Below are 13,463 nucleotides of genomic sequence, written 5' to 3'. Positions count from 1 at the left end.
TCTTCTGGGAACAGTCAAAGAGGAAACAGTGTGTCCCTCTCTCGCTCTCTCTCTTTCCTCCAACTTTCCATCTCTCCTTTTTTGGCAGAGAGAAATTAACAAGCTGCTCCGAAAGCCATTATAAAAAATCCATAAAAGTCATCCGAAGGTGCAGTGCACCCCTGCAAAGACATGGCCAAACTACTCCACAGTGGTCAATTCTCCATTCACGGTTCACCCACCATCCCTATTGTGTTGTTTTGTACCCATACAGACAGACACACACACATCAGCACCCCGACACAGACCACCCACCCGACCGACCCAACCCAACCCAACCACCTCACACACGGTTGGTCTTTAAAACATGTTTTACAGGATGTATGTGTTATACACACACACAGAGACAGAGAGAGAGAGAGACAGAGACAGAGACAGAGACAGAGAGAGAGAGAGAGAGAGAGAGAGAGAGAGACAGAGACAGAGAGAGAGAGAGAGCAGACCTTGATGTGCAGATGTGGCTGGTGTGAGGGAGAGTTGCTAGCAGCGGGAAGGAGACACTCCTTTAATGCCAGACTCAAACACAGAGACATCTGGAGTGACGCCTGGCTACATCACACTACAAAGCAAAACCACACCAAACAGTCATGCAATCCTAACCCCATGTCCCCATCAAACCACATCCAGCGGCATACACACTACAAAATACTACAAAACCCCATACACCCTCCCCTCAAGTAACCCCATTATATGCCATACAGGTGAGTACCAACACAACTGCGGGGGGGAAAAACACCATTGCGCACATGTAACTGGTGTGAAATAGCTAGCTAGTTAGCGTCACCCGCTTTGAGACCATAGAGTAGTTGTTTCCCTTGCTCTGCAAGGACCGTGACTTCTGTGGAGCGATAGGTGGTGATGGTTGTCGATGTGTGCAGATGGTCCCTGGTTCGAGCCCTGGTTGGGGCAAGGTGAGAGAAGTGTGCAATACTATTACACACAACCCAGAAACACAGGCAGCGCGCAGACTGTGTGTTTGAGGATGTGCTCCATGTGTGTGCTGTGAAGTTCAAGGTCCTATTGAAAGTTTGATGATGATGATGACATATAGGCCTACTTACAACAGACCTGGGGAGATGCTGACATCTTGTGAGAGAAAAGTGTAGTTGCATCCCTCGCAATAGGGGACCACAGTCGTCCTTTTAAACTTTTAGAATCCTGTTGCCTTTTATACATTTCTCATTCAAAGATTAAACTGATACAGCTCTGAAATAACGGAATCCGGTGCAGTCAAAATACTTGAGGTTCCTTCTCCAAATGATTTTCAACATTTGTCTTGCTCCAAATGGCCTTTCCATCACCACAAAGTTATGGTCCTCGTCGTGCCCTTAAACTTGAGCAACTTTACAACCCATTTCCCCGAAAACATCAGTGATGCAATCGCTTTTTACCTAAGGTTACGGTATTTCTCCATCTTACCTCACTAATCAATAGGAATCTGCAATTGAAGGCTACTTTTTCGAGAGCTGGGATGATGGAGAAGCGCTCAAGCCAGTTAAACTAAAATGATTTATACCGTTAATGTTTTTAAGCATTGTTGATTGACATAACGTTCCATGTACATGTTTCTAAAGCAGTTCACTAGTTTTGCTGGCATTAGTGTAATTTGCACACACACTGGACAATGTTGTGCAATGCCTTTTGCGCGTGAATGTTTATTTTTTCACCGAAAAAAAGTGTCCATTCACTTCAACATCCTTAACTTAATTATTTGTCAGCATCACCCAAAGTGTTTCTGGTTATATTATGAAGGGCGCAAAATGTTTAACTTTTTTTCGATTCTCTGGGCCTGTTTGCAAAAGCAGCTAATTGGCTGGTGTATTGGCTAGTCTATTGATCTTTCATCAAGTAGTGATGGCATTGAGTTTAATCGGTGAGCTGGCAGGCCCATTTGACTCCCAAACGGCTCTTCATTCAAAACGCTTAAATTGAACTAGAACCATGATTTTTAGAACCAATCTCTAATGTAAATTTCAAAAAGTAGGCTACCATTGTCAGATCGTGAAATGTGCGTTCAAATACATTTTTCCCAGGCCAAATTATTAGATCACCTGCAAAAACTAAGTTTCTGTCACAACCTGATCTGTTTCACCTGTCTTGTGCTTGGCGCTGTAGTAGACCGATGTCAAGCTGACCCAGGTCAATGGGCAGAGGAAATATTGTGGTCATCCTGATGGTGAGTTGCCTTATGTATGGCTTATTGGACCCTAAACAGGCTCATGGTCCTCTAAATGCTCTCCTGCTTTGTGGTAGTCATCAGATGGCTTATGTTGTTGGGATATCCATTCTTCAATGTATGAAGAACTGTAGACTTGGTAATAATCTTGGTAATATGCCTACTCCACCTCCAACAAAGCATATTATGGCCATAGGCATTTATCCTCATCACGCCCTAAAGACACACCTGTTGGTTTTGCAGTGATCAGCTCACACACAGGGAACTCATTTACAGGGAGCAGATTGACAAGCCAATGGCGAAACGTGCATAAAGATGGCAGAATTCAGATATGTCATTGTTTTAGCACTATACATTGAGTTTTGAAACTACGGCGCGCAACATGGTTCAATGTGCCAATAAATCGGCACAATCGACCTTTTTCAAATTGCCGGTGCCTTGAAGCTACAATTGGGATCATGACGTACACTGTCCTAATGACTATACCTAAAAACAGTAACGGAGAGCAATGTAAAATAAGGCGAATTTAGCAAAACAAGGAATTTGTGGTAAGTGCATGGGGGCCGTCATCTTTCCACTATTGGAATGTAAGCAAATTCACCCGGGCACCTCTGTAAAGTGGAAAAAATATGGTGGAAGTTTCTCCACTACACTGCTTATACCTAATAATACCCTTCTAATCTGTAAACATCAAAGGGGTAGGGAGAAAAAAAGAACTCACCAATCTAGTGAAGCCACTCCTGACTCCACTGCTCTCCCTGGTGGTTGACTGGCGTGGCACCCCCCTGGGCTGGGCTGTGAGGTGTTCATCAGCCAGATACCATGGGACGTCTTCGAGGACAAGCTGATCCGCGCGTGGGCCCGCTCTGGGATTCCGCCTCATGGTGAACTTCAGCGGACAGAACCGCGGCTTCGCCTATGTCAAGTACAGCAGCCCCACCTCTGCTGCCGCCGCCGCTCGTTGCACGGCCACAACCTGGAGCTGGGTGCACGCCTCAGTGTCCGGCGCAGCACAGAGAAACGGCAACTCTGCCTGGGGGAGCTTCCCACCAGCACGGGGAGGGAGCAACTGCTGCAGGTCAGGAGGGAACCGGTGGGTGGGGTGGTGTGGATGAAACATGTAGAAATATAATATTACAAAAATGGCTGAATTTTTCTGGGTGTGTTTGTTCTGTGTAATTTGTGTCCCACCTGCAGGTGCTGCAGGACTTGTCTGGGGTTGGGGAGGGGGGGTCCTTGAGGGTGGGGCCTGGGGAAGAGTGTGTGTCTGCAGTGGTGGTCTACGCCTCCCACCATGCAGCTTGCATGGCCAAGAAGGTGCTGATCGAAGGTAGGCCAGGGTCGTCATGGAGATTCAGAGTACACACCGCTTTCTGTTAGCATCTCGTTTACATTTGAAATGCTCGCATCTCTCCCCATTTCTGCAGCCTTTAAGAAGCGCTTCGGACTGGCCATTACTGTGAAGTGGCAGTCCACTGCTAGGCCCAAGCAAGACGAGCCTTCCAGACCCCCCACCTCCCCCCTCCGCTTCCTCCTCAACAGCCCCGATCTCCCCTGCTGCCCCCGCGCCTCACCCAGCCTCAGCCCCCTGTGTTCTCCCGGGCTGTGGGGGGGCCCTCTCCCATGGTGCACGCTGCTTCTGTTTCCCCCAGGGGGGTGTCCAAGGTGCCTCCTGTGGATGCAGCCGCTCTGCTACAGGGTATGTGTGAGTTGTACAGGCGGGGTGAGCCCCTCTACGGCCTGCAGTACCGCCACATGGGGCCTGACGGGTTCCAGTGCATCAGCTACCGGGTGTACGTGCCGGGGCTGGCCACACCCTTCACTGGGATGGTGCAGACTCTGCTCGGCCCCAACCCTGGAGCCATACAGGATGCGGCTCGCAGAGCTACAGCCCAGCAGCGCTCTGTACAGGGCCTGATATCACCCCCCTTTCTGTATGAGGCACAGAGCTGCTACTCATACTCATGTTTTAATTGTGAAAATACTTTTTGTGCGTTTTGCACTCTTTTATATGTAGTAAATTGTGAGTAGATGCATGATTTTACTTTTCCATGTTTCTGAACCACTTGCACCCTTGTATAGGCTGGTTTCTCATTTGAATAAAATGATATTTGTAATAAATGTCTTGCAGTTGTTTTGTCTGTCCGTAATATGCAGTTCAGGGTGATAGGTATTATACATCTCAAATATCCCCCATGGATTCCATGAATGTATATTTGTTGAGGTCTTTTCTCAAGGACTGGATGTAACCCTTGTACTATTAGGGAACGCTGTTAGTGGTTGGGCGCATCCTGGAGAGGCAGCAACAGACTAGGGTTACATCCACTCCTTGTGAGAAGACACCTGTCAACAATGAACACACCGACTCAGAATGGCTTGACTGTTAGTTCAGCTCAACAAATGTACATTTAAGGATTTACAGTTGAAGTCAGAAGTTTACATACACTTAGGTTGGAGTCATTAAAACGTGTTTTTTCAACCACTCCACAAATTTCTTGTTAAACTAGTTTTGCAAAGTCGGTTATGACATCTACTTCGGATGACAAGTTATTTTTCCAACAATTGTTTACAGACAGAATATTTCACTTATAATTAACTGTATCACAATTCCAGTGGGTCAGAAGTTTACATACACTAAATTGACTGTGCCTTTTAACAGCTTGGAAAATTCCAGAAAATGATGTCATGGCTTTAGAAGCTCCTGATAGGCTAATTGACATCATTTGGGTCAATTGGAGGTGTTCCTGTGGATGTATTTCAAGGCCTACCTTCAATCTCAGTGACTCTTTGCTTGACATCATGGGAAAATCAAAAGAAATCAGCCAAGACCTCAGGAAAAAAGTCAATCCCAAAACAACAGCAAAGGACCTTGTGAAGATGCTGGAGGAAACAGGTACAAAAGTATCTATATCCACAGTAAAACGAGTCCTATATCGACATAACCTGAAAGGCCGCTCAGCAAGGAAGAAGCCACTGCTCCAAAACCGCCATAAAAAAGCTAGACTAAGGTTTGCAACTGCACATGGGGACAAAGATTGTACTTTTTGGATTAATGTTCTCTGGTCTGATGAAACAATGACCATAATAACCATCGTTATGTTTGGTGGAAAAAGGGGAAGGCTTGCAAGCCGAAGAATACCATCCCAACCGTGAAGCACGGGGGTGGCAGGATCATGCTGTGGGGGTGCTTTGCTGCAAGAGGGACTGGTGCACTTCACAAAATAGATGGTATCATGAGAAAGGAAAATTATGTGGATATATTGAAGCAACATCTCAAGACATCAGTCAGGAAGTTAAAGCTTGGTCACAAATGGGTCTTCCAAATGGACAATGACCCCAAGCATACTTCCAAAGTTGTGGCAAAATGGCTTAAGGACAACAATGTCACGGTATTGGAGTGGCCATCACAAAGCCCAGACCTCAATCCTATAGAACATTTGTGGGCAGAACTGAAAAAGTGTGTTTGAGCAAGGAGGCCTACAAACCCGACTCATTTACACCAGCTCTGTCAGGAGGAATGGGCCAAAACTCACCCAACTTATTGTGGGAAGCTTGTGGAAGGCTACCCGAAACGTTTGACCCAAGTTAAACAATTTAAAGGCAATGCTACCAAATACTAATTGAGTGTATGTAAACTTCTGACCCACTGGGAACGTGATGAAAGAAATAAAAGCTTAAATCATTCTCTCTACAAATATTCTGACATTTCACATTCTTACAATAAAGTGGTGATCCTAACTGACCTAAGACAGGGAATTTTTACTAGGATGAAATGTCAGGAATTGTGAAAAACAGAGTTTAAATGTATTTGGCTAAGGTGTATGTAAACTTCCGACTTCAACTGTACATACTGCTGCGTCTTTTCAGGATACTGGAAACCAACTAACATTCCCTTTTAGTAAAACACGGGAAACATGTCATTGTTTTTGGAATATCTGATGCTCTCCGACTGTGTAGTGATTGTTGCAGGCCAATGTTTTTACTATTGTAATTTTAGTTCCTGGTTTAGTTATTCCAAGACACGACAGGCCACATTAAATAGACCCGCAGGCCTGCTGTTGGATACACCGGTTGTAAATCAATCTCTTAAGGCAGAGTTAAATATCAGTTTATTGGCATTCTGATAGGACAGGCATTTTAACCTTTAGGGCTCAGACTAAGGCTAATACAGTGATTATTGCAATGTTACCCATGTCATACTATTGTCTTATGTCCATTATCAAAGTTCCTCGTCCTTGAGGGTACGCAGGTGTCTGGGTAGTCTGCATGAAACCACTGCCTTTTGAGACCACTAATATGCGAGGCCTGGACAAGTGAAACTATTGGGTAATCTTGACAAATTCCGCAGTTGAGACTTGATGTCTTGGTTGGCATGTTGAGGGCTTTGGGTGGTCAGCGGTGAGACCTGTGGTAAACAACTTTTTGGACCAATCGGGTGATGAAGCGGGGTGTTGTCAGGCAAATCCATAACTTAGACGTCTGAGGCCCTTCTCTTGATCTCCTCCACTAGTTCGGCTCTGGACACGTCAACCTGAGAGAAAAAAAAACAAACGTGTGAGGGGTGGTGTTTTATTCAAGTGTGTGTGTGTGTGTGTGTGAGAGAGAATCTCACCTCCTCTCGGCTGTTGACCGTTCGGAGCTTCACAACCCCGTCCTTGAGCTCCTGCTCCCCCAGGATCGCCACCAGGGGGATCCCAGTGTCCTCACAGTGCTGCAGCTGGCTCAGCAGCTTGGGGTTCTTCTTATACATCACCTCTGCCTGACAACACACGGTCATGTCAGTTATATAAGGTTCCTCTTATGAATAGCCACTGCCCACACTCAGCCGTATCAGCAGTGGAAATCAACTCTACACACGCACTGACTCACTGTGTCAATCTAAAATCGAACACACACACTTACCTTGATCCCAGCATTCCACAGTTCAGCGGTCAGTCTGAGTCTCTCCTCCAGAAGGTTCTTCTGTGCCGACGCCACCATGACCTGAGTCTCTGTGGTGCGCACCTTCTCCGCCGATGCCTGGGGAGCCAGACCCCAACACACCAGTCAGACACACACAGTTTCTCTATGACACTTATGAACAGACCACCCTGTGGGGAGCGCTGGCTGTTTGATAATGCCCCGTCCCCCTTCCTTACCTCAGCCTTCTGCTCCATGATGGAGAAGACCCTCTCGATGCCGATGCTGACCCCCACACACGGCACCTTCCTGCCCTTAGGGTCGAACATGCCCACCAGGCCGTCGTAGCGCCCGCCGCCCGCCACGCTGCCCACGCTCACGCCTTCCTCTGCCTTCTCACCCACCCCGTTCTGGGCCGCCGCAATGGGGACCGGGCTGGTCTGGGTCAGAATGGCCTCATAAATCACACCCGTGTAGTAGTCCAACCCACGAGCCAGACTCAGGTCAAACACCACCTGGGAGAGGATAGATTGAGAGGAGACAGTAGGAAGGAACACGAGATGAGTGATTTGGAAAAAGGGACTGAATCCTCTCAGACTTATTTCAGCTGATCATATCATGACACCCATCTACATAACCATTGACCCAAAAAAACTATTGCTGTTCATTGAGAACTAAATGCCTCTACGGAGTAGGCTGTTGATGGACAGATTTACATAGAGACGCATTACCTCAGTCATATCACTTTGGTCACCAGACAACCTGTCAGATCTGACCCCTCACCTTGTCTGTAACCTGGAAGAGCTGCAGGTAGCTGAAGAGCTGCTTCATGTCTGTGAGGCCGGCACATGCCTGCTTGCTCTGCGACATCTTAGCATCCTGCAGCAGGCGCTCAGCTAGGTCCATCCCCCCTGGAACACACAACAATCACAGACAGGGTCAGACCAGGGGAAAGTTCAAAGGTCAGTCTGTGTGTGACCTGTCCTCACCCTGCAAGCTGACATATTGTCCGATCTGATCGGCTGCTTCCTCAGACAGACCCTTCTCCTTCACCATTTCACTCCTCACATCCTCCCACGACATCTGGGGGGGGAGGGGGGGTTGGACGAGGAAAGACCACAAAGATGGGAGAGAAAAGCAGGGAGACGCATAGAAAAGGATGGAGAAAATAAGGGAGAAATTGTATCCTTTATTTACTTGGTTTGCATATTACAACATTGTTCATGTTTACTGTTTAGCATTCCATTTCCTTAACCACATAAGGTTTGGGTTGGGTGCAGTGGGTTTACCTTGTCCAGTTTGTCCACTGTGGAGCAGATGGTACGGAACTTGTCATCCGGAACTCCACACACTGCAAACATTCCATCCAGAATACGTCTGTCATTCACCTGCACAGAGAGGATATTATGGTGGTATGGTGGGGGGGGGAGAGTTAGCAGTATGGCTACACATATACACACCTTTCATCAATTCCTTGCTTCATATTGCATCTCAAGATGTTTGACCGTGGGTGCTGTGTGTCGCTCTGACCTACCTTGATGCGGAAGTCTCCCAGCTCCAGCTCACTCAGGATCTCGTGGACGATCTTCAGGCACTCAGCGTCTGGGATCATGGGGTCGTACTGGCCTGCAATGTCAAAATCCTGGGAGAGGGAGAAACACACACACTTAGCAAGAAAATGGGTCATGTGTGTCCACAAACACCTGGATGTAGCAGAAAGCAAAAATGATTCCAGTGTTCTAGCTGATGTGGAAAGTCTAACCAGGGTTTGCATGTCACCCGGTCACCCATCGTTCTGATGCTTACACACTGATAGAACTCCCTGTAGCGGCCGCGTGTCATGGCGGGATTGTCACGGCGATAGACCTTGGCGATGTGGTAGCGCTTGATGTTGGTGACCTTGTTCATGGCCAGGTAACGGGCGAAAGGCACCTGGGAGGGGGTGGGGTCAAGGACTAGTAGACACCTGATTGGTTCCTAACCTGGTTAAAACCCACCAGGGGACATACAGTTGGTTTGCTTTAGAGGCATGACCATGAAAAACATAGGGAATTAACTGACCAGCTTGCAGGCTAGCCCACTTAGCAATGTATGCAATCAGGACTAATACAAGGATACAGTGAGATCATATCTAAGGGACAGCAGCTCTCCTCCTTGGTCCTTCAGGTCGTAGATGAGCTTAGAGTCCTCACCATACTTTCCCGTCAACGTTTCCTTCAAAACCATAGATGGGAGAAAATTGTCACCTAAGCACAAAATCCTGATGTATTACAAATCCACGGGCTAGTTTACCACTTTCTATTCATTGTCAACATTGTGTGTGTCTCTGTGTGAGCGTGCGTCTCTGTGTGCCTTCCACACACCTTCAGCTCAAAGACGGGTGTATCGATGGTCTCGGCTCCGTGGCGTTTGAAACAGCTGATGATGGTGTTGAAGACTTTCTCTCTGATGGCCATCTGCTTAGGGTTATAGTCCCTGGTTCCCTGAGAGAGAGATGGAGGAAGAGAAAGAGTGCATAAGCAATACATCACCTGCTGATTTAGATTTTAAATAAAGACTAGTAGTAGTGTTATGCAAGAAGTTATCTTAATGTTCCTCCACTGCCTGTGAGGTGCACTCCCCATGGTGGCAGTATTTACCTTTGCAGTCTTGAGCGTGAATTGGTGTTTGCCTTCATCTCCTCCCAGCTGAGCCTTCAGCTCTAGCAGTTTAGCCACTTCCTCATCAATCTAGGAAAGAAACAAACAAACACGGTTCAACGTTCATCAGGACCTTGAACAGATCCTCCCCCATCCCACCCTCCAGAGTCAGGGTCCTACCTGAGACACAGTCAACCCAGAGAGGGTGCGTAGAGAGCAGGCACAAAATCCAGACCGACGGCCCGCCAACCCCGCACAAAGACGCAGGGACACCATACCCAGGTTAATCATCCCAGCAGGGAAAGCAAAACAAAATCAAATGAAAAACAACCAAAATGGCCGTTCAGGAGTTCAGCATCAGAGCAGCAATACAGTCCAATGGTAAAGTCCACCATGCCATGTTGTCCAATAACAGTCCGTGAATGCCAGGTGACCGCAGGGTTATCCAATCCAAACGCAGGATTATCCAGGAATATCCAGTCGGGAGTGTTTGGATTCCAAATGGTGACGTGTGAGATAGAGGAGGAGGTAGATGAAGGACGTAGATGAAGGTATGACCCCAGCAGGGTTGTTGGCATCGAGCAGGAAGAACAGGAGAAAAGTGGTGAGCAACCCTATCACTAGGGAGGAGGGCGGGCATGACGCATCATCACAACATGGAGGACAAAACATGAGAGGCAGGGGTCAATCAAACCAACCGGCCTATCACAGCCCACAATCAAACCAACCGGCCTATCACAGCCCAGAGACATGGGTGGGGGCGGGAATCAGACTAGAACTACCCCTAGACCTGACAAGCGTTGTACAGTGTTCAGTAGTCACGGAAGAAATTGTGTGCTTTTAACACAACCCAAAACTACCTCTGGACGCTCAACATTCAGCCATTAAAAGGAACCATGAATTTACACAGGCACGAAAACATGTTGAATTATACACAACGAATGACCAGTCCATGCATAGTGACAACTATCTTGCTAAATGTGCCAAATTACAAGGGGATTGCATCAGTTTGGATTGGTAGCTAGCTTCTACTAGCTGTATAACTTGAAGCACAATTATTAACTAACATCCATCAGAAAAATTGCATTCATGATTTACTTTGTAATAGCCATGAAATCCCACATCTAACTGAACTGGCAATATCATTTGCCATTCATTCATCTGACGGTGAACAGGCAAGGCCCGTATTTTGGCATGATTAGATAGCTATAGCTAACTACCGGTAGCTTCGTTCATGACATATGTATCACGCGTGTCTGTTCATCCCATCCCAGTCCCGCTATACGTAAAACATTTTGGAACATCGTCGTGCTTGGCGTTGAACACTGACCTGTTCTTTGCTGGCTTTTTCTGTCTTCAGTTTCCGCACGACTTCTCCTTGTGTTTTAATCGCCTCTTGTATCTGTGCTTTGTCGGCCATAGTGTTGTTGCATCTAAAGCCAGAGACTATAAGGGCTATGCTAACGTTTCCTCAAAGACCGGAAGCCGAGAACCCGAGGATATACCTCCACATACCGCACGGTGGCAGTACATTTAAATTGGCGTTTATCAGAGCTCCGTGAGATGAAACAATGTAGCAATTTACGCTAGTAAATAGTACATGTAAGATACATTGTAACAATCATGTTTAGCAGCAAGACATGGAAGGGAACAAAGGCGCGCACAACAGAAAGGTGCACATAGTTTCATTCTACACTATAAACCTTTGTATTCTACTAAACCGGAAAGCTCAGAATTCACAGTATAAAATGGTACACTTCACGATGTTATTCACCAGGGGGATGTAGCTCAGTGGTAGAGCGCATGCTTTGCATGTATGAGGCCCCGGGTTCAATCCCCGGCATCTCCACTCCTTTTGACCAAGCCAATATCTGTTTTCTGGCAACTATCTTGCGATCAAATAACACTGCCTATCTCATCAACAAAAATAAATACATTACTGGTCAAAGGTTTTAGAACACCAAATCATTCAAGGTTTTTCTTTAATTTTACTATTTTCTACATTGTAGAATAATAGTGAAGATATCAAAACTATGAAATAACATAGGTGCAAGTTGAACGCACCATTTTGTAAATCGCTCTGGATAAGAGCATCTGCTAAATTACATAAATGTAAATGTAAATATGGAATCATGTAATAACCAAAAAAGTGTTCAACATTTTTGTTGTTGTTGAGATTCTTCAAATAGCCACCCTTTGCCTTGATGACAGCTTTGCACACACTTTGCATTCTCTCAACCAGCTTCATGAGGTAGTCACCTGGAATGCATTTCAATTAACAGGTGTGCCTTCTTAAAAGTTAATTTGTGGAATTTCTTTCCTTATTAATGTGTTTGAACCAATCAGTTGTGTTGTGACAAGGTAGGGGTGGTATACAGAAGATAGCCCTATTTGGTAAAAGACCAAGTCCATATTATGGCAAGAACAGCTCAAATAAGCAAAGAGAAACGACAGTCCATCATTACTTTTAAGACATGAAGGTAAGTCAATACGGAACATTTCAAGAACTTTGAAAGTTTCTTCAAGTGCAGTCGCAAAAACCATCAAGCGCTATGATGAAACTGGCTCTCATGAGGACCGCCACAGGAATGGAAGACCCAGAGTTACTTCTGCTGCAGAGGATAAGTTCATTAGAGTTACCAGCCTCAGAAATTGCAGCCCAAATAAATGCTTCACAGAGTTCAAGTAACAGACACATCTCAACATCAACTGTTCAGAGGAGACTGTGTGAATCAGGCCTTCATGGTCTAATTACTGCAAAGAAACCACTACTAAAGGACACCAGTAATAAGAAGAGACATGCTTGGGCCAAGAAACATGAACAATGGACATTAGACCAGTAGAAATGTGTCCTTTGGTCTGAAGAGTCAAAATTTGAGATTTTTGGTTCCAACCGCCATGTCTTTTTGAGATGCAGAGTAGGTGAACGGATGATCTCCACATGTGTGGTTCCCACCGTGAAGCATGGAGGAGGAGGTGCTTTGCTGGTAACACTGTCGGTGATATATTTAGAATTCAAGACACACTTAACCAGCATGGCTACCACAGCATTCTGCAGCTATACGCCATCCCATCTGGTTTGGGCTTAGTGGGACTATCATTGTTTTTCAACAGGACAATGACCCAACACACCTCCAGGCTGTGTAAGGGCTATTTTAGAAGGAGAGTGGTGGATTGCTTCATCAGATGACCTGGCCTCCACAATCCCCCGACCTCAACTCAATTTAGATGGTTTGGGATGAGTCGGACCGCAGAGTGAAGGAAAAGCAGCCAACCAGTGCTCAGCATATGTGGGAACTCCTTCAAGACTGTTGGAAAAGCATTCCAGGTGAAGCTGGTTGAGAGAATGCCAAGAGTGTGCAAAGCTGTCATCAAGGCAAAGGCTGGCTATTTGAAGAATCTCAAATATAAAATATATTTTGATTTGTTGAACAATTGTTTGGTTACTTCATGATTCCATATGTGTTATTTCATAGTTTTGATGTCTTCACTATTATTCTACAATGTAGAAAATAGTAAAAATAAAGAAAAACCCTTGAATGAGTAGGTGTTCTAAAACTTTTTATCGGTAGTGTATATGTAGATGTCACGCTCGTCATGAAAAGTGGACCAAGGCGCAGCGTGATATGAGTACATACTTTAATAGGTACTTTTCAAATTCAACAAAACGATACGTGAAGTCCTCGGTCATACACAAACCTACACGGAAC

The 13,463-nt window shown here is 45.9% G+C and overlaps 1 protein-coding gene, 1 non-coding gene and 1 pseudogene across 3 annotated transcripts; 2 read left to right on the top strand and 1 right to left on the bottom strand.

The window, feature by feature from the left end:
- Positions 1 to 917: 917 nt before the first annotated feature.
- On the top strand, positions 918 to 4,602 carry LOC121585904 (annotated as a pseudogene).
- A 1,705-nt stretch (positions 4,603 to 6,307) lies between these two features.
- On the bottom strand, positions 6,308 to 11,226 carry LOC121531795 (histidine--tRNA ligase). Of its 2 annotated transcripts, none has more exons than XM_041837259.2 (13): positions 11,084 to 11,226; positions 9,754 to 9,843; positions 9,478 to 9,597; positions 9,233 to 9,328; positions 8,921 to 9,046; positions 8,649 to 8,756; positions 8,404 to 8,502; positions 8,104 to 8,197; positions 7,898 to 8,025; positions 7,354 to 7,629; positions 7,118 to 7,234; positions 6,828 to 6,974; positions 6,308 to 6,746 (listed from the first exon to the last, which is right to left on the bottom strand). In XM_041837259.2, exons 1-13 carry the CDS (start codon positions 11,171 to 11,173, stop codon positions 6,687 to 6,689), a joined length of 1,551 nt encoding a protein of 516 aa, XP_041693193.1. In that variant the 5' UTR covers positions 11,174 to 11,226; the 3' UTR covers positions 6,308 to 6,686. The 2 variants fall into 2 exon arrangements, with proteins under 2 accessions (XP_041693193.1, XP_045062009.1); XM_045206074.1 differs by lacking the exon at positions 11,084 to 11,226 and adding an exon at positions 9,934 to 10,459.
- A 304-nt stretch (positions 11,227 to 11,530) lies between these two features.
- trnaa-ugc lies at positions 11,531 to 11,602 on the top strand. Its single transcript has one exon. It is a non-coding gene; the product is annotated as a tRNA-Ala (tRNA).
- The last annotated feature ends 1,861 nt before the right edge of the window (positions 11,603 to 13,463 follow it).

The sequence above is a fragment of the Coregonus clupeaformis genome, chromosome 2 (assembly GCF_020615455.1).
Source record: "Coregonus clupeaformis isolate EN_2021a chromosome 2, ASM2061545v1, whole genome shotgun sequence".
In the NCBI taxonomy this organism is placed as follows: Eukaryota; Metazoa; Chordata; class Actinopteri; order Salmoniformes; family Salmonidae; genus Coregonus; species Coregonus clupeaformis.
The sequence above is the reverse complement of the archived record's forward strand: the minus strand, read 5'-3'. Positions and strand labels throughout refer to the sequence as shown.